This window comes from Oryctolagus cuniculus, chromosome 16 (assembly GCF_051225735.1).
Source record: "Oryctolagus cuniculus isolate XC-2025 breed Fujian yellow rabbit chromosome 16, ASM5122573v1, whole genome shotgun sequence".
Taxonomy (NCBI): domain Eukaryota; kingdom Metazoa; phylum Chordata; class Mammalia; order Lagomorpha; family Leporidae; genus Oryctolagus; species Oryctolagus cuniculus.
Genome location: NC_142882.1, coordinates 77,838,431 through 77,856,819, shown reverse-complemented (window position 1 = coordinate 77,856,819; position 18,389 = coordinate 77,838,431). Strand labels below are relative to the sequence as shown.

The 18,389-nt window shown below is 40.4% G+C and overlaps 1 protein-coding gene across 20 annotated transcripts in view; it reads right to left on the bottom strand.

The window, feature by feature from the left end:
- Positions 1–8,564: 8,564 nt before the first annotated feature.
- The window catches only part of SGCE (sarcoglycan epsilon), a 70,213-nt gene continuing 60,388 nt past the window's right edge, over positions 8,565–18,389 (bottom strand). For 10 of the 20 annotated variants that reach the window (XM_089315758.1, XM_089315759.1, XM_017344312.4 and 7 more), the window contains 3 exons: positions 11,511–11,554; positions 10,625–10,659; positions 8,565–8,850 (listed from right to left, as the gene is read on the bottom strand). In XM_089315758.1, coding sequence (XP_089171884.1) covers positions 8,800–8,850; positions 10,625–10,659; positions 11,511–11,554 — 130 coding nt within the window. In that variant the 3' untranslated portion in view covers positions 8,565–8,799. The remainder of the gene's footprint in view (positions 8,851–10,624; positions 10,660–11,510; positions 11,555–18,389) is intronic. The other 10 variants (XM_089315760.1, XM_070059428.2, XM_070059430.2 and 7 more) reach the window with 1 other exon arrangement.

Here is an 18,389-nt window from a genome sequence, read left to right as displayed (position 1 = left end):
CATATATGTGTATGGGAAAACTGGTGTACTTAATACTCTATAACAGAAACAATTCATGTAAGTGCCCTACAGTTTGAATTATATAAGCTTTAATTATACAGGTTGAATTATATAGGTTTATGGTATAAGAGGTCATAATATGCTATAAAATAAGGTTTTCATTTCTGGTGGAAGCAGCCTACTCTTGTGCTTTTTTATAAAATCAGAGGTTTTCCACTATTTTTATTTTTTAAATCAAAATCAAAACTAGCTTTCATATTTCCAAAAAATGCATATTTGTGCAAGTATACATCTATATGAATCACATTAACTTTATAAATTTAGGATAAATGGTATCCTTTAGTTATTTATTTCTAAGATATGCTCCATCTTCACATTTACACAAGTATCTTCTGTTATATGCAGTGCTATGTTGAAGTTTCTACTCATATAAGAATTTTTATTTTTATTTATTTATTTTTGACAGGCAGAGTGGACAGTGAGAGAGAGAGAGACAGAAAGAAAGATCTTCCTTTTCCGTTGGTTCACCCTCCATGGCTGCTGCAGCCGGCGCACTGCGGCCGGCACGCTGTGGCCGGTGGGCTGTGGCCAGTGCACCGCGCTGATCCGAAGCCAGGAGCCAGGTGCTTCTCCCAGTCTCCCATGGGGTGCAGGGCCCAAGTACTTGGGCCATCCTCCACTGCACTCCCGGGCCACAGCAGAGAGCTGGACTGGAAGAGGAGCAACCGGGACAGAATCTGGTGCCCCAACCGGGACTAGAACCCAGTGTGCTGGCACTGCAGGCGGAGGATTAGCCTAGTGAGCCGCGGCGCCGGCCAAGAATTTTTAGCTAGTTAGAATTTCTCAGAAGATACACCTTCCAGGCCAGTGAGTAATTCTAATGCAGCTTGTGCAAATGACAGATTTGATTTCTCTTAGGAAAGAGTTCGAGTGTCTAATCCAAGGTCGTCATCTACCAGTACGTGACGCCAATGTTCACTGTTAGGTTTCACTAGGAATTGCATGCACAGTCAATGAGGAAGTCTTCCACTTCAGTAACTCTGGCTTGGTATGGGAACTCATGGTTTGGATGAGTGCAAATTTGTGAACACAAAAAGGAAGTAATTTTACCTACTCGTTTCAGTCTTCTAATATGTTTCAGAGATGAGACAGACTCAGAAATAAATTACCTCGTAACTCTACTGATTTTAGAATGTGCTTGCTCCTTTTCAGGCTCATCTAAAATAACCCCATGTTACACATTCCCCCGCAACAAGATCCCTGCACTTCATTATCTTCTTCCATGACAGATCACTTGGACACTTCACACTGATACAGACATCACTGAGTCTTAGTGTGTACGACTGGCTAACTTTTTATTATCTGTCATATCGCATAGAGTTATTTCAAAGAATCACATACTGAAAATTTGCCAGATGGCATGAAACCCCAGAGACGCCACATCCACCTCGTTGTTTGCCTTGGAAGCACTAGCCTTTGTGGCTAGAAAAACAATGCTCAAAATTCAACTCTTGATCTCATCCCTGATATCTATTCTTTCCACAGTTTCCACACATTTAGTAAATGAATAAAAAATAAACTTAGGAATTAAAGCCACAATTCTGGAAGTCATCTTGATCCCTGCTTTCCCAATTCCTTTCTCCAGTCCATCAGCAAATTCTATCAATTCTACATATAAAATACTTTTAAAATACAAATGCTTCTGCTCATTTCTTCTTCCCCATGCTGTCCTTGAACAGTTGTCCTATGTACATTACCTTTCTTGCTCTTTCATTGATTCTTCATATTCTGGTTACAGCGCTATCTTCTATGAGGAATTTAACATTGATGTCATTGTATTATCTAACCTGTACACTTCATTCAAATTTTACCAACTGTTTTGTAAGGTAGCTTTTGTGATCCAGAATTTGGTCTAAGATTACACACTGCATTTGGCTATACTGTCTGTTTGGTTCCTTGTCTCTGGATTTCTTCAGTCTCCATGATATTAACATGGATTAACAGTTCTACAGAGTGAGACTGGTTGTTTCATACCATATTTTCCAACTTGATATTGTCAGCTTTCTTCTTTAGACTCAGGATATGCCTTTTTGTTAGGACTATCACTGAAACAGTGTTGCATTCATTAGGTGCACGTGTCAATCTGTCCCATAACTGGTCATGTTAACCTTCATCACTGGGTAGAACAGCGTTCTCAAGGTTTCATCTCAGGAAACTTCTTTTCCTCTTTGCAGCTGCTGTGGGTTGAACTGTGCCCCCTACAAGATATATTGGTCAAAGCAAGGTCTCAAACAGATATTTGCATGTTTGTGTTCATTGCAGCATTAACTACAATAGTTAAGAGATGTCAATAAATATTCACCAACAAATGAATAGACGAAAATGTGGCAAATGCCAACATTTGACTATTATTGTAGTCTTTAAAAAGAAATCCTGTCACATGCTACAATATGGATCAACCTCAAAGATGTTTTGCTGAGTGAAATAAGCTGATCACAAAAGGATAAATAGCTGTATGATTACAAGCATAGAAAGTATCTAAAGTATTGAAATCATAGAAACAGAGAGTGGAAAAGTAGTTATCAGGGGCTGGTCGGGGGAGGGGAAACACTTGAAGTTTAATGGCTCTAGAGTTTCATTTTTCCAAGATGGTAAAGTCCTAGAGAGCTGCTGTACAATGTGAATACGTCTGTATTCCCAAACTACCAACCTACAGACTTTAAAATGTACATATATACATATATACATACACAGAACTCAACTTACACAAAGATGGCTAGAATGCCACAGGAAAGACAAAGCTCATCCTCAATGGTCATCACAGAAGTATTGGTTGGATGAGGTTAAAGCATCACCCAACCCAGCTGTTTCTACATAACATGTGGAGTACTGGCTGCTGACCACTCTGTTGGCCCTCTCTTTCCTGTTAGTCTTATTTTCACTCCAGATTCAAGTATATCAGCAGAGAGCCCATTCACCTCTATCTCAGCAGGCCCATAAAAATTGAATTACAGCTCACAGGCTCTGCACTTGAGTCCCTACTACTTACATGGGAGATGTGCATACAGTTCCTGGTTCCCGGCTTTTCCTAGCCCAACCCCTGCTGGTATAGGTATCTGGAGAGTGATCAAATTGAATAGAACATTTCTGTCTCTTCACCTTTCAAAGAATAATAAAGAAATTAAAAACTTTAAAAATTGAACAAAAAAAGCCCTACATGATAAACTAAGATGAACTGTGCCCCATACATTGGATGTAAGAAGATCTGACCACAGAAATCTTTATAGCATGTGGACAATATTTAAAAATGTAAAATTCATTAATCAAGTAATAAGATTTTCACAAAATTAAATACTATTATAATTTTATAAAATGTCAACAAAATATCATCCTTTGTATAATCACCAGATCCTGGAAAATATCTAACTTCACACATATTATCCTTTTTGCTAACTATTGTAGGAACTGATACACTTTGGCTGCCCCATTAATGTTCAGGTTATATTCTATCAGTTTTCTCATCAACTCCCAGAGTTTCAGTGACTACACCAAGATGATTAATTAAACATAGCACCAGCCCAGATTTCTACTCTGAGCTTCAAATTCATATATCCATTGGCTTACTCGTCACGGTTTTCTCAAAGGGGCTTCAAGTTCACCTTGCATAGAATTGAACTTACAGTTTTCCCTGATTGAGCTTCTCATCTAGTACTGTATGTCACAATGGATAGTATCACCTTTTGCTAAGAAAAACCCATATGTGAAAATCGGTCCCTTTCTGTTATTTAACACCATTTCCAAAGTACCAATGTCTTAACAACTATTATCTTCTTTACCTCCTAAATAGCTCCTGAATCTCCCATCCCTAGCCTAGTCAAAGCTACCATTTCTCAAATTGTACCTCATCTATCCACATCCCCTCTGCCTACCTGCTCTTTCTGTTCTCTATATTATTGTTGAATTGTTTGTATAAAATACAAATTATGGCCACATTACCATCTTTCTTAGAGTCCTTCAGACTTTATTATTGTTCAAGTTCATGCATGGTGTGGTCCTTCCCACCTTTTCCATCTCACCTTCCCCCACACTTCACCAAAATCCTCTCCTATTCTTGATACCCTGGCCACATTGCACTTTCTGATAAAACTCTATACCCACTAACGTCTCTTCTTTTTTGACAGAGTTAGACAGTGAGAGAGAGAGAGAGACATAAAGGTCTTCCTTCCGTTGGTTCACCCCCAAAATGGCCTCTAGGCCGGAGCCAAGACGATCCAAAGCCAGGAGCCAGGTGCTTCCTCCTGGTCTCCCATGCGGGTGCAGGCACCCAAGAACCTGGGCCATCCTCTACTGCCCTCCAGGGCCACAGCAGAGAGCTGGACTGAAAGAGGAGCAACCAAGACTAGAACCCTGCGCCCATATGGGATGCCAGTGCCGCAGGCAGAAGATTAACCAAGTGAGCCATGGCGCCAGCCCCAACAGCTCTTCTGTTGAAAGGACTTAAATATGATCTACCTGCCTCAGCTATTTGTTCTTCCTTTCTTTATGAGTTTCTACTCATCTCTTTTATATCAGCACAGATTTCCTTAAGGGAGGTTCTCTGACCTTGCTAACTAGGTCAAGTCTCCCTGTAATAAGCTTTTATTGTGCCAACTACTTTCCCTCACAGCATTTATCACAATTGCAGTTCAACATTTATTTGTATGCCTGCCTATTAATATCTTTTTTTGCAACTGAATTTTGATTTTTCCTCAGTTTTTAACAGGTTTAATGTATTTGCAGATGCAATTCTAAGAATATAATAATATCTCTTTCCTCCCTTCCCTTCTCCCCCTCTCTCCCTCCCACCATCTTTCCTGCTTTCAATTTTTGAGACTTTTTAAAATTTATGTTACAGTAAAACGGTTAATACTTCACCAAATAAGTTTTACAAGCAAAACTTTAGTGGTAATAGGCAATGGCTATAATCAAAAATTTAATGGAAAAACAGAGTCACTGTTTCACCAATATACTGTATATTTTACCAATATACAGTAAATTTTACAGTAATCAAAGATCTTAAAACTACAGTAGTACAATATTCTTAACCATTGGTTTGACAGAGGTATAAAACTAAGTTTTATAAACTGTATTTGCCACTAGAATGTAAGCTTCATGAAAGTAAAGTGATAATTTGGCTTACTACTGTATCGTTAGAAAACTGCCTGCCTCGTATTAACTTATTAATTACTGAATAAATAAGCAAATGGTAGGGGCATTACATGGGAAAGTTCAAATGCAAGTCTGTAAAGCTGCTTCATCACAGGATGGTTTTCTTAAAGGTTTTTATCCTTCCACTCCTTGAGTGTCCTGAAGACATGAGGCTACAAGAGAGAGCTCAAACCTTGGACCACTGATCCCATGGGTCATGCAGCTAACCCACTTGCTATATCTGCATTGATGTTATTTTCTGTTTACACGTTTTATAAGTATTCTCTTAGCCTCAAATTTAGCCTTAACAGGTTTTTTTTTTTAAGATCATTAAGGGAGACATGCAGACATAAAATCTCTAATGTATATTCTGATCTATAATGTTTATAATTTACCTATAAATGTTTATGAGGCTTAATTTGCATTAATGCAGTTGGTCATTCTGTCTACAGATCAACAATTTTTTGTTGAATACTGCCCAAGGTGCAAATAAAAGCTGATGGGGGATGGAAATAAAGCACACAATTTTGGTGGGCAAAGGCCATTGTTTTCAAAAATCATGGTCTCTTAGTTAATTCAAGGAGGATGTTTACAGGAAGCTATAGGACGATGGGAAATCTTGCAACCTCAGGCATATATCACATAACTGAACTTAGATCTTCGCCAGAGAGAGGTCATCAGTCATAGGAGTGACTATACCTTCGAAGATGGAAAAGTCACAAATGTTTAGGGACATCTGGAATCTGAGTTTACTTGAACTCTTTAAAATAAAGTCAGTTTTGGGGAGGCAAGGACATACTAAGGCCAATTAAGAAGGTGTTTTAAGTTCACTATGGAGCTGGGGGGAGGGTGGCATTGTGGTGCAGTAGGTTAAGCCTCTACTGCATCACTGGTATGGCATCCCATACAGGCACAAGTTTGAGACCCAGCTGCTCCACTTCCATTCCAGCGTCCTGCTAATGTGCATGGGAAAGCAGTGGAAGATGGCCCAAGTATTGGCTCTGGGCTCCTGGCTTCATCTTGGTACAGCTCTGGCTTTTGCAGCCACTTGAGGAATAAACAAGTAGATGGAAGATCTACATCTTTCCTCTTTCTGTAACTCAGCATTTCAAATAAGTAAAAAATAAATCTTAAAATAGAAGTTCACCACTGGGACCCCAAACTCATCACATTTCATTTGCCCACTATGAAGGTGTAGGGTCAGGATAGAAATACTCAGCATGTAGCAGTCTCCACTTTTTTTTTTTACTCAGCAGTAAGTGTTATTAGGGTCACAGCAACCAACAGGCAATTATTTATACTCTTACTCACCACCCAAAATAGTAAATTGGAGGCAAGATTACTTTGTCAAGGGGGGACTGCAGTGACTCAAAGATTGGTGAGAGATGCTAGCCAATGTTTTCTATTCCTACCAATTCTTCAATATGGTCAGTGCAAAAATAGATGAAAACTCTTAATTGCATTTTCCTATCACAACAGCCTCTTTTCTAGAAGCGACTGATAAAGTCTCTGACTCTGGTTTGTTCATTTTCTGTTATTTTCTTGCTGCTCATTTGAACTCCAGGAACAATTCGACTTCACCTGACAGGTCTAACAGTTTGTTTCCTCTCTGGCTCTGAGCCACAGTCTGGTCCTCTGGAGTCCTGATGACTCTTCCTTCCTTCTGGGATGTGGGATCCAGACAAAACACATTTACAACCTCAACGGATCACTCCAGGAGCACAGCATATGGCTATACCCCATCTGTTTTGGAAATGATTAAAAGATATTTATTTTGAAAGTCAGAGTTGTGGGGAGGTGGGATTGGGATGGGGGTGGGGGGAGAGACTATCTTTCACCCACTGGTTCACTTCCCTTATAGCCACAATGGCTAGTGCTGGGCCAAGCGGAAGCCAGGAGCCAGGAGCTTCTCCCTGATCTCCTTTATGAATGCAGGGGCCCAAGCACTTATGTCATCTTCTGCTGCTTTCCCAGGCCATTAGCAGGGATCTGGATCAGGAGTGGGACAGCTGGAACATGAACCGTACCCCTATGGATGCCAGCATTGCAGGCAGCAGCTTTACCTGTTCTGCCACAATGCCTGGTGAAAAGATACATCTTTATGAAACAAGAGTGGAGGAAGTCTGGCCCAGCTTGGGAAACCAGTATCCCATCCTGGAGTTGCTGGGTTGAAGTTCTGCTTCCTTTTCAGCTTCTTGTTGACATGCACGCTGGGAGGCGGCAGGGTACCTGCATCCCTGTCACTCCCCTGGAAGGCCCGGATGGAGTTCTGGGCTCTTGGTTTCGGCCTGGTCTAGCCTTGGCTGTTGTTTCTGGAGTGAACCAGCAGATGGAAGATCTCTCTTTGTCTCTGCTTTTCAAATAAAAAGAATGTATCTACATCCTCTCTTAAGTCCCAGGAAAAGTAAGGGCTAGTGCTGTGGTGCAGTAGGTTAAGTCATGGCCTTTAGTGCTGGCATCTCATATGAGTCCCTGCTAATGCACCTGGGACAGCAATGGAAGATGACCCAAGTCCCTGGGACCCTGCACGCAAGTGGGAGACCTGGAAGAAGCTCCTGACTCCTGGTTTTGGTCTGGCCCAAATGTGGCTGTTGTGGCCATTTGGGGAGTAAATCAGCAGATGGAATATCTCCATCTCTCCTCTCTCTGTAAGTCTGCCTTTCAAATGAATAAATCTTAAAAAAAATAATAAGTAAAGGATACCAATGTTGATGACATGACAGTCAGTGGGAGACAAACTGCTGCACACACAGTAGCAGACTTAGATAGCATTCGTTTAACCTCTGACCAACTAACAACTAACAGAGATCTGCCTCGAGCAGAGTAAGGCAAAGTCTTCAGCTTGTCCTGTTAAGGAAGCTGCCCTGCCAGATGACCAGATGGTTACATTGATCCAACAGAATCCATGGAGCAGACCTGTTGGAATTTCTCTCTATGAGGAACTCTGCTAAGTCTTGAACACAGGAGTTATCGGAGAGGACACAGGTTCTGGAGCTAATTCAAGTCACTTGTGTAGCAGCTTTTGGCTTGCTAAGACCAAACATGTAAAGTCAAGTGGGTTTGGAACCTGGGCTGCCCAGCATGAACTGGGTGTCTTCAGTTTTACATCCATAAAATGAGGTCCACCCTACAATCCACTCCAAGAAGTGCTATATAAAACCAATGGCTTCTCAGGCCTCAAGAGTTAAAGTATTATTTAAATGGGTTGTACCCTTGGAACACAGATGTGTAGACATTCAGAACATTAAAAGGCAGCACTTAAAAAAATCTTGCTGAATAAGGATGAATGCAAGAACTTCTTCCTAGCGACTGAAAGATTTCCACAAACAGGAGGCAATCAAATACTTTCCTGAAGTAACTGTCACCAGACATTAGGGTTCATTAATAATATTTATTTTAAAGATCACTTTTATTGTAACAAATATAAAGTCATCAATGTTTTACAAATTGTCAAAAATGCTTTAAGTACAAAAAAATAATATTAGTAAAATGAAAGCCATGTTGTATTATTTGGTACACATTTAATACTGTCAACATGCACACCATATGCCAGGAAAGCTCATGCATTATTGGAAGAGAAAAGAGGTAAGATATAACTGCTGTTTTGTCTGATTATAAATTCATTGCTTCAGTCAGTTTTCTCTCTTCAGGAATACCATTTACCTGCAATGTGTAAGAACAAATACAGGCATGAGTTAGTTAGGGCATGAATGCGGTTAGATTTTGAGCAAACAAATTATTGCAAGGAGAAACTTTCTACCTTCCTAAACGTAATTTATAATAGTTACAATGCCTTGTTGCTCTGCATTTAGTTTTTAAAAGGACAAAAGAAACAAAGGGAAAGTTCTAAATGAGTCCTCTCCTTCTTGGACTAAGCTATAATGTTTTGTATTTCTCAAAAGGTACGGTCTGCAAGTTCCTCCTACAATAAACAAAAAGAAAGAGCTTGACTGCGGGATATTTGACTGTACATTTTAATCGTGGCTTTTAAAAAATATCATGTGGGCTGGAAGGGTAGAGAAAATGTGAAAACCTGAAGGGGCATCAAATCTAATGGCTTGGGCCTCGTCCAAAAGGTAGGGCTATTGTCAGCTTTTAACGGCTCTATTATCCTGGCTAGTGCTCAAGTCTGGGCATACAACACTAGCAGCTGGCTCATTTTTAAACTTCTGTTGAGAATTTAAAAAGAAAACAACCAACTTAATAAAGCAAACTTCAAAAAAGCACTCTCCTCTGCTGAATTCCATACAGGTAGTTACAAATAAAATCATCTGCCATGTAAGAGGCCCGCTCTGTGCCTCAGCTATCTTCATAAAGCGGTGACACCAGCACAGCGCTTTGAGGACTCGGGAAACGCCGTTGTTCTTTCATGCTAATCGTGCACAAATGTGGCTGCCTCTTGGCAGGACTGGAAGAACACAAGAGCTGTTGTACCCAAGAAGATACATACACAGCACCAAATCCACACATTTGCAGACAGAACAGAGTAATTTAAAAATTGAGAAACAAACGTTTTTTTTCATTTGGATATGTGGCATGGGAATGGGCATAAAGAATGTAACTGCCCACTTAGCTCCTCTCTGCAGGGGGTGAGACCTACTCAGTGTTAAATGGGTCAGAGGCAGGAGCAGGGTTCAAAATTACCAAAAAAACAAAAAAAAGCTGGAGGGCTCTTTGCGTTCAGCACTTAGATACCTGGAGACTCACTGATAATACAATGATGAAACAACCAAGGGGAGATAGTGCACTGTAGTCAACAGTATGATCCAAATTGCAGAAAAACAGAGAAAACAAGAGGTAACAGGCTATCATGTTAACTAAAAAAGCTCAAAGCTTTCTAGACTAAGTAAAATACTTGCTCCCCAAAACCTGTTTTAGAAAAAGATAGTTCGGGAAATTAGATTGAACAAGTAAATAATATCATCCCTACTAATATCTACTAAAGTTTCCTATCTCCCCTAATGGGTAAATAAGTGAAATCCCGATTTTTTTTAATACACAAAATAAATATTTACTATTTTTCTACAAATTACCTCCCTTTTATTCATTCTGTGCCTGAAACAATGAAGAATCCAAAGACAGAAATCACAGAAGAGATGGAGGTGGACGAGGGTGATGAGGAAGACATTCTACCTTTCCATTATAGAAATATTCTTTTAAATTCTTTCCCCTTTTAGAAAAGTAGCCATGAAATCAGTGGTAGTAAGGATTCATTTACTTTTTTTCTTTTTGGGTGACAAATATTTATAAGAAAATCTGTTCCTTCCTTAATCTTCTGAATGCTTACAAAGTACCACTACCACAACGATATGCTGAATAGTCTTGCTGAAACACGTTATCGTTTAATGCCAACAAGTAACCAAAACTGTGGGGAAAGAAAATCTCTGACAAACGCTGTCTTATAATTAAGATGTGATGGAAAACGCTGTATACTTGCCTCAAATCTTTGAAAAGTTGTCAAACGAAAATCTCCTTAAATTCCCGAAAGCAGTAATAGAGAAGATCATTTTCAATGAAAACATCCAATACATTTCTACCTGTGCCTGAGGTTTTTCAGAGACTTACTTAATGGCTTCCCTGCCACAATGCCACTATTCAGACTTCGAATTCCACTCCCAACTTACATTTTTAAGACTTCTCTTGCTTATCCAAAAGAGTTACAAAAGCATTACTGGTTGCCTGGCAATTAGAACTAGGAATCAACCACTAATTAGAAGACAATCATGAATAAGTTATCTACTCAGCACTGAGATGAATGAAATAATTGGCTGTGGAAAATGTTTAGGGACACTTGAAAGAAATAAACTTGAAGAAAGCAAGTCTTGGGGAAACAGTAGTGCTGGGAGAACTGGCCGCCATCTTGTTGTCCCACAGGTCAGGTGATAACAGCTTTTTACCAGGCCAACCACTTCTCATTTATTGCCCTGAAGACTGAGTGATCAGTCACAATGGTTTCCTTTTGTCAGAGCCAGCCTCAAGGCGCCCACTGACTGAGACAATTGCTGGGTGCATCCAAGCCAAGAATCTTGCAGACCAAGGGAAGAGTAAGGAGCAGTGAGGGAAGGGAACTGCATTCAGCCCCCTTAATTACACACAACCTGCACGGATGCTTTGCTCCACGATTATGCACCCTGTGTTCATCACTCTGATGCTAACCTATGCAATAATCTATTATGATGAGATTCCAAGTCTGACAAAGGGATGACACAATTGTTTTGTCTTACTTGGTGAAGCTATAGCTTAATAAATTATATAGTGTCTTAATCACCTTCTAATCTATTAACTTTATGTATAAACAGCAACTGGTTATTTTTCATACTCACCTGTAGTCTGCTGTTGGGGAATCTGAGTCTGATGTGGCAAGTTCCTAGAAATGATGGACATTTTTGAGTAAAACTATGTTTGCGTACACAAATGTGAACACAAAAACAGACATATCAGAACGAAAAACTGTACCAGGAGATGGACCCCGATCACATAATCCAGCGCCCTCCTCCCATCATGAGTTTTCAGAGGAGGAAACTGAGCTTATAATGTAGGATATAGAATAACAGCATATAATATAATATGATGCATAACATTCTATGACATTCATGGAATTCTTACCACATGCTCTGTTTTAAAGTACCTCACATCCTCACATTTAAACTATATGCCCTCTACATGCTATACCCCTTAAACTACCTCTAACAACCCTAACAGGCAGGAATTACAGGATAGAGGCCTGGAGGTCTACGGTCATGTAGCTGGGGGTAGGTGGATAAAGAATGAATACAAGGATCCCAGCCAGAGCTTGTGTCCACACCTTGAAATCCTTTGGATTCAGGTCATTCACTATCCCACACCTTGGCTCTTTTAACCTCCTGCCAGGGAATGGCACTGGCCACCTACTCAAGCTTACTCTAAGTCAAAACGTAGTTAGCATCTTCAACATTCCCTCTCCCTGAATCCCCACAGTCCATCACTCAGGAACTTTCAACATTTCTCCTCAACTACATTTCAATCTGTCCCCTTCTTCCCCTTTTCCATTGCTAACTTGGTTGAAGTTTCCATTACTAACTTGGTTTCTCACTTGGTTCCCTGCAACTGGTCTAATTTATTTCCTCATTCACATTCTTGCTCCCTTACATTCTGATCTGCACATTTTTGCAGAATTATCTTCAGGACACAAGTCTGATTACATCAGCCAGATAACACTAGTTTCAGTGTTTCCTTATACCTATCCACAAGTTAAATTTCAGGTTTCTTAGTGGGGTCTAAAAATTCTTTTATGTATCTGGTCCCTACACGGAGTGGCCTTGTTTGCACGAAACACTACCACCGACCACCACAGCTGCTGCCCTGTCCTTCACCCAACCAGCTTCCATCTGGCTTTGCAAACTCAACTCAAAACTTGCTACAGTGGATATATGTTACTCTTATAAACATTCTCACAAGGAATGTTATTTAAACTTTTAACATTATTTTCAACTTAAAAAGCAATACAGCTCAAGAACCCCACCTTCTACGCTGCCTCACTCTCAAAGCGTGTCCCAATTGGGTTAACATTTAGCACGCGCTCTCATTCACATGCTGTCACTGCACTTCTCTATACATCATATTTAATTGCTCTAAAATGCCTTAGGAGGGAGACTCATCCCATTTTGTGTAGTAGCTCCAATGGTAAGCATGCAATGTTCTTAAATGAATACATGCAATAGTGAAGATCCTTAAAGACTCACATAGTACATAGGTCTTCATTAACAAGGAGATAAACTCAGTTTCAAATTTTGATATTAAAATTAGTTTATGGAAATACACATTTCAGGTTTTTTTTTGCAGAAGAAACTCTAGGAGTCAGCCTGCAGCTGTCAGTAAGATTTGATACAAGCCAGGGATTTTCAAAGTTTTTTTGTTTCTCTTCAGCACTGAAATTCCTCTTAATCGCAATCCTAAGCAGAATTCTGATGCACAAGAGACAAACCGGAGGTTGCCTGGATCGACACAAGGAAGCTAGGAATCCTGCCAGCTTAACTTCCTCTGCCCCATATGCTGGCTGCTAGACATTTCTAAGAAATCCCCAAGAAACAGAAACTGAAAACCACTGATTTGAATCATTTCAGACAGGAAAATATTATGTTTCAAATTCAACAATCTGCAGCAGGAAACACTGAGTGCTAGTTAAACACTGTTTAAACTCAATCTATAGCTAATATCTTTGAGCGATTTTAAAATTTTTTTCAGGTCCATTTTAAAGATACTACTAAGGAAATGTCAAAATCAATCCTAATTCAATTTGAGACAGTTATATAATAATTTATCCCAAAGACTACACTCTTTTTCACTATTAATGATTAGTCTTATTTATTCCTTTTGTAGTCTAAGGGAGTATTTATTTTGGTTTGCTTCTTGTTTTACTATTTCACACAATGTACTTATTCATATTGGTTTTGTTTATGCAAACAGATGAATTTATAAACCAAAAAGATGAAATAAGTTCTAGATTTAAAGGAAATATGGAAAAGGAAACATTTTTATTACCAAAGTGGAAATGCAATTACATGGACATTTCAGATATGGTGAAAGGATGTGTTTTATTTGAACTACTGAGGTGCAACTGATTTGGGTCTAGTGTACATACACTGACCCGGCGCCTACTCTGTAGACATGCACACAGCACACACAAGCAGCACCCCTTTCCCTGTCATCTCTATCTCTATCTAGTGTATTAGCAGGTGGAATTAACATGCTTTGACAAACCACAAACAGCCAAGAGAACAAGGAAAACACAGAACTGTCAAGAGTTCAGACATGGGCAGGGGCTGGTAAACAAAGGCACAGATTTTTTGAAAATCTCTCTTAGATCAAGAAACCCCTTTGGATGAGGCAATGGGGACCTCTACTTGTCCTCCCAATTTACCCTCTAAGAGATACAGCTTGAAAACCTCTGACCAAGGTCAAGCCAAGCCCTCTAGGCTCCAGCTTCCTTTCCTGCTACACTGCTAAACTTTCTCAATCATGTGGCCTTGTCGAGGTGAAGAACAATGGTTGGCTGAGAAAGCACCACACACAAACTAGCAACAAATGTGGGGAAGTTGCACCGGAATGAGACTGTGTGCCTTGTATTGCCTTGGGAATTCAAAAGTATCCGTAGTGCTTGTCCCAGATGGGTAAGTTTGAACAATGCACATACACTTCCTGCAATTCCAATGGAAACTTTAGAAGAGTTATGTCAAAAGTGCTTAAGTGTACAAAAACGTGCCCAACCAAAAATATGTTGAGATTGAACGCCCCCTTCAGTCTCCAAGGTGTGCATACACAGCTCTGCTTTTGAGTGTTAGCATTCTAGAGTATCTATGATGGGCATATCTGGAGTTGTGTATTCCATTCAAGAGTTGAAGGGAGGCACCTTCGTAAGAGCTCTGCTTCAGGCAAACTGGAAAAATGCCTACAACTAACTGCACTACAGTCAAGACTCAGAAATGCAGGAGAAAGTGGGAGTATTTCCATCACCCTGTAAAAGCAGGCTGCTACAGGCAATTATGCGGGAGAGTGGGGGTCGACTTCAAAAAAGGCCCCGTAATCCTTCAGAGAAAGGGCCTTTATGGTCATACACTACTCAGGATAATTACGTTATTAATGGACCAACTGAAAGGTTATTATGTGTAAACCGCATTATTTAGAAATTTAAGAAAACTATAATTCTCTGAATTATTAGCATTAATTATTTTCTAATTTTATTACCATTAATTACAGGCACTTAAATAGGAAACTGTGTAAATTAGTCACTGTACAAACTTCTTTCTTTAAGAAAGCAAAGGTAATAACCTGCAAAGTAATAAATAAGTGATTTGGGGGGAGTATACAATTACTTGCTATTTGTATGACCATATCAAGGTAATTTGCCATTCTTAGATACCCTGTAGAGTAATTCTAGGAGTAAGGTTGATGATTATCATCTGATTATTTTGCTACTGAAAGACTCAATAGCAAAGTGGTTTGCAGAAAAGCTACACAATCTGTGCCAGACTTGAAAAAAAAAAAGACTTTAGTTACGTGGAATATAAAACGTTTCTTTTTTAAATTAGTATGCAGTCATTTAACAATAAGAAATAATAATATGTTTTGCAATTTCCCAATTATTTCAGCAAAATTTATATTTCTCAAACCTTGAATGCTCCACACCTTTTTTTCTTTTTTTTTTCTGTAAAATGCTGAGTTGGACCTCCAATTATTTTTACTAAGGGATCAGGCCATAATTTGGAACAAGGATGGAGACAGAAGTTCCCAAAGAAATTGGAAACATCACCCTCATTTACAATTTCTAAACTGTAATTTTAAATAAAAGCAATGTGGTATTCTACAGGAAATCAAAAGGAGAAAAGAGAATTCCATTGCTTATAACTTTTTCCCCTGCTTGTGTAAGCCAAAAGCAAGCTTCTCACAGCTTTAAACAGAATATGAACCTATAGAACCAAAACATATCAAGTAATACTGCACCTATCATTTGCAGTGTCTACTCACTACATTAAAGGTTAATTGTTTGTTTGTTTTTTATTTTTGTTTTAAGTCAATGGCTCTGAAAAATCCCTGACTGCTTGGAAATTCTTGTCAACAAGAAATCATTATCCAGGTCCGCTGACACATTCCCTTCAACTGATAGTAGTTTCTATTCAAACTTAATTGTTTATTTATGGAGCTTGACTAGAAAGTCGGTTCTCATGTATTCCCAAAGGGAGGGCAAACACAAAAATACGTCAATAAAAGCAAAAATAACTAGTTACTGTCTTTAATTAGAAGTCTTAATTCTACTTTTATATTTGTTCATTTGCAACAGATTAAGTACAACGTACCTCCTGTTTTTTGAAGAACACCCAATTATCCTGGATTAGGTATTATGTTTAGTATAATGAATAAGGAAAATTTTTATAGCCAATTAAAATCTTCCTGGAAAATGTGTGGGGCGCTTCTCCTTGTTATGCATAACACAAGGGTCCTTCCTGAAGATGCCTCCTACTCGGGAAAGATCAACTGGTACTGAAGTTGTTGTAAGAAAAGAATAAAACAGGCAGATTATCTCCCTCAAAGCACTGCAGTTCATTACGAATTTAATAAATTATTTCTAGAGAATGGAATGTTTGGGAGCCTCCGGTCAATGCCCCTTTCCCAAAGCATCAAATGGCAAAGTGACTACCAATTCTCGCTTGCTGTCAGCTTTTCCAGTGTGGGTGTTTTTCTGCCCCTTTCAGGCACTGTTCTCTAATCACAGCTCTAAGCTCTCACTTCTCCACACCATTTCGCCCAGGGAGTTTAAGGAAGTGCAAAAGAAAAAAACAAGGAACAAAGTCCCGTGGCTGAGAAGCACAGACCCACCAACGGCCCAAACGTCTGATGTGCAGAGACTGCTGCTGCTTCCCACGTTCACACAGACCCCCGGGCGACTCGGGCAGAAGTGGGAAAAACAACCCATCCCCACTGCCCCCAGAAATACCAGAGGCTCTGGATCTCCCTTTAATCCTCAAATCAGGAACAAAATCAGCAATTGCCAAACTTCTTCTTGCTCTGCCATGATCAGGTGCTTCAAACCCAGGACTCCAGCAGGTCTGGGCTGTGCCAGCCGCAGGGGGACTCCCACGGGCAATGTGCTTGTGACCATTTAGGCTACATTCTCCCACAGTGCTCCTCTGAGGATCTAAACGACCTGGAATTTATTTTTCCCGCTTTAGGTTATTTCAAAGGTTTATCTTTGAAGGATGTTACTCAAATCTGTAACAGATTTCTGATGTTAATTCCTGAGAAGACTTTGTTCACCGCCATAAGCCCCAGTCCCAATGACTATTCTTTGGGGAAAGCCAGTTTAAGGATTAGTTTATACTGTGATTTCCAGAAGTGGACTGCAATAAGTAAAGGGACTGCCTAGTGAGGAGAAAATCTTTCCAACTATTAATGGCAGCACCTACTCCCTGGCAACACAGATGAGGAAGGTGCAGCAAACAGAAAGCCGACTGGCCAAAGGGAGTGGGCACTGCCAGCAGGACACCTGGCTAGGGCTGCCCAGCTCACGGGAGGGACGTGCACCGGGGGGACCCAGGAAACCTGATGCTTGCCGTGTCCTAGACAGAATTCTGGAGCAGAAAAGGAGCGTTAGTTGGAAAAAGAGTGAAATCTAAGAAAGGCTGAAGTGGAGCAAACAGTATAGAACCCACACTGGGGCCTTCCTTGTGGCAAAAGGACCATGCAAGATGTTCATGAGAAGTCGTGGAGCGGTGTCTGATTCCCTGTATTATCTATGTAACTCTCCTGCCTCGAAAAGTGTTCCAAAACAGAAAGTTTATTAAAGAATAAGGCCGGCACCGCGGCTCAATAGGCTAATCCTCTGCCTGTGGCGCCAGCACACCGGGTTCTAGTCCCAGTTGGGGTGCCGGATTCTGTCCCGGTTGCCCCTCTTCCAGGCCAGCTCTCTGCTGTGGCCCGGGAGTGCAGTGGAGGATGGCCCAGGTGCTTGGGCCCTGCACCCCATGGGAGACCAGGATGAGCACCTGGCTCCTGCCTTCGGATCAGCGCGGTGCGCTGGCCACAGCGCGCCGGCTGCAGCGGCCATTGGAGGGTGAACCAACGGCAAAGGAAGACCTTTCTCTCTGTCTCTCTCTCTCACTTTCCACTCTGCCTGTCAAAAAAAAAAAAAAATTATTAAAGAATAAATAGATAAGCAAAGATCAAACTGAACTGACCTTACATTCTACACTGGGAGGATAATTTTAATCAGCTGTTTGTGCAGTGTCTGAATTTGAAAAGCAAAAGGAGCACTGTACAAGATGAGTCCCCTCTTTTCTGGGACCATGGGAAGACCCCAAGTTTGACCCCAGCTGTCCATTCTGTTGTCTCCAACTTCCCACTGCTGGTAACCAGGATCAGGGTCCCTGGGGTGAGTGGGCAAGCTATTTCCCCCTGACTGCAAATCAGGACAGGCGAATCATCTCATCTCACTTCTGACCTAATTTAGCTTTGTTTCTTATCAATATCTCATATGTATTATCTTCAAAACATTTTTTAACTAGATAATTTGTGGTGCCAATCCGGAGCCCTGTGAAGCATTCCAGCAAAGAAGAAATTATCACTGTGGAATGCGTAACTGGCAGCCCCTCCTTACACAACTGCTCTGAAGTTTCAAAGACCAAAGTAGTTTCTATCCAGCTTTGAAAGAAAGCTTCCTGTGTCCATGA